At 44.3% G+C, this 1,751-nt stretch overlaps 1 protein-coding gene across 1 annotated transcript in view; it reads left to right on the forward strand.

The window, feature by feature from the left end:
* Positions 1–1,751, forward strand: part of LOC101848972 — a gene marked incomplete in the record, with an annotated part of 113,683 nt that overhangs the window by 46,126 nt on the left and 65,806 nt on the right. Inside the window, 2 exon segments of the mRNA XM_013083170.2 lie at positions 241–391; positions 1,500–1,643. Coding sequence (XP_012938624.1) covers positions 241–391; positions 1,500–1,643 — 295 coding nt within the window.

Below are 1,751 nucleotides of genomic sequence, written 5' to 3' on the forward strand. Positions count from 1 at the left end.
AAAAAACAAACAACAACAACAACAACAACCCCCAACCAAAAACAACAAAAACCAAAACGAAAAACAACAACAACAAAACAACAACAACAACAACAATAATAACAACAACAACAACAACAACAAAACAACAACAATAACAACAACAATAACAACAACGACAACAATAACAACAACAACAACAACAACAACAACAACAACAACAACAACAACAACAAAAACCCTGCTCACCCTGTGTTGCAGATACCGTACGAGAAGTTCCAGTTCCAGGCCCGGACCGCTCAGCCCGTGAGCTCCTCTGGAGAGTCCGTGCAGGCCACGGTGTTTGTGGCGTTTGCCGCCAAGGAGGGAGACAACGCCCACTTCCAGGTGGAGCTAGATGCTAATAAAACTGGTGAGTCGTCACTAGACGTCAGTAAAACAGGTAGATCCAGGAGAAGCTAGATGCTAATAAAACAGGCGAGTCTCACTGGACGTCAGTAAAACAGGTAGGTGTCATTGGACGCTAATAACACAGGTAGATCCAGGTGGAACTGGACGCTATTAAAACAGGTAGAACCAGGTGGAACTGGATGCTATTAAAACAGGTAGATATTGATGGACGCTAATAAGACAGGTAAGTGTCACTAGACGTCAGTAAAACATGTAGGCGCCATTGGATATCACTAAAACAGGTAGATATTGCATAACGCCAATAAAACAGGTACATGTGGGTGTCACTGGATATCGCTGAAACAGGTAGATATTTCTTAACGCCAATGTAACGGATAGGTGTCATTGGACGCTAATAACTCAGGTAGATCCAGGTAGATCCAGGTGGAACTGGACGGTAATAAAACAGGTAGATATTGATGGACGCTAATAACACAGGTATATATTAATGCACGCTAATAAAACAGGTAGATCCAGGTGGAACTGGACGCTAATAAAGCAGGTAGATATTGGTGGACGCTAATAACACAGGTAGATATTAATGGACGCTAATAAAACCGGTAGATCCAGGTGGAATTGGACGCTAATAAAGCAGAGCGGGATCTTTGCCACAGCATGGCACACAAGAAAAGTAGCCATAGACTGGTGGCACCGTGCGGTCCTAGCGCAGACAGAGTGGACTCGAGTACTCGCCCACACCTAGTGTTAATACAAGCTTGTACTGTATTGTTGTGTTCTATAGGTCTATATAACGTTAATATACGTTTTGAATTGATGTCTGTGTATGAATGTATTGTCCACGCCATCGTTATCTAATGTTTCCCCCTGGAATCAATAGCAGATGTACTTTTAAAAACATTCTTCTCTTCTTCTTCTTCTTCCATCTCCCCCTCCCCCCACCCTCACAATAAAACAACAACAACAAATAAACAAAACAAAACAACAACACAACATAAAAAACTACAACAATTCAACCACCCCCTCCCTTGATAACCAAACCACCCCTTCCACACAAAAAACAATAAAAACAAAACAAAACGAACCAACCCCCCCCCCTCCCCGCCCCGTAGGAATGGTGCTCCAGGCGAACAATGAAGACATCACCACAGATTTCTACGCCAGTGACGACTTCACCAAGTCCGGAAGCGTGGACGTTCTAAGACGACAGCGGGAGTCAGACGACAAGGTCACGGCCGAAGTCACCTTTGGCTCAGGTCAGGGGTCAGATCTAGATCCACGCCATGTAGTTTGGGGGTCCTTTATCTAAGGTGGACAGAACTGCACAGTCTTACCCCGGGGTCTTCACCCTTACTGATTTTGGG

This window comes from Aplysia californica, unplaced genomic scaffold (assembly GCF_000002075.1).
Source record: "Aplysia californica isolate F4 #8 unplaced genomic scaffold, AplCal3.0 scaffold00215, whole genome shotgun sequence".
NCBI classification, from domain to species: domain Eukaryota; kingdom Metazoa; phylum Mollusca; class Gastropoda; order Aplysiida; family Aplysiidae; genus Aplysia; species Aplysia californica.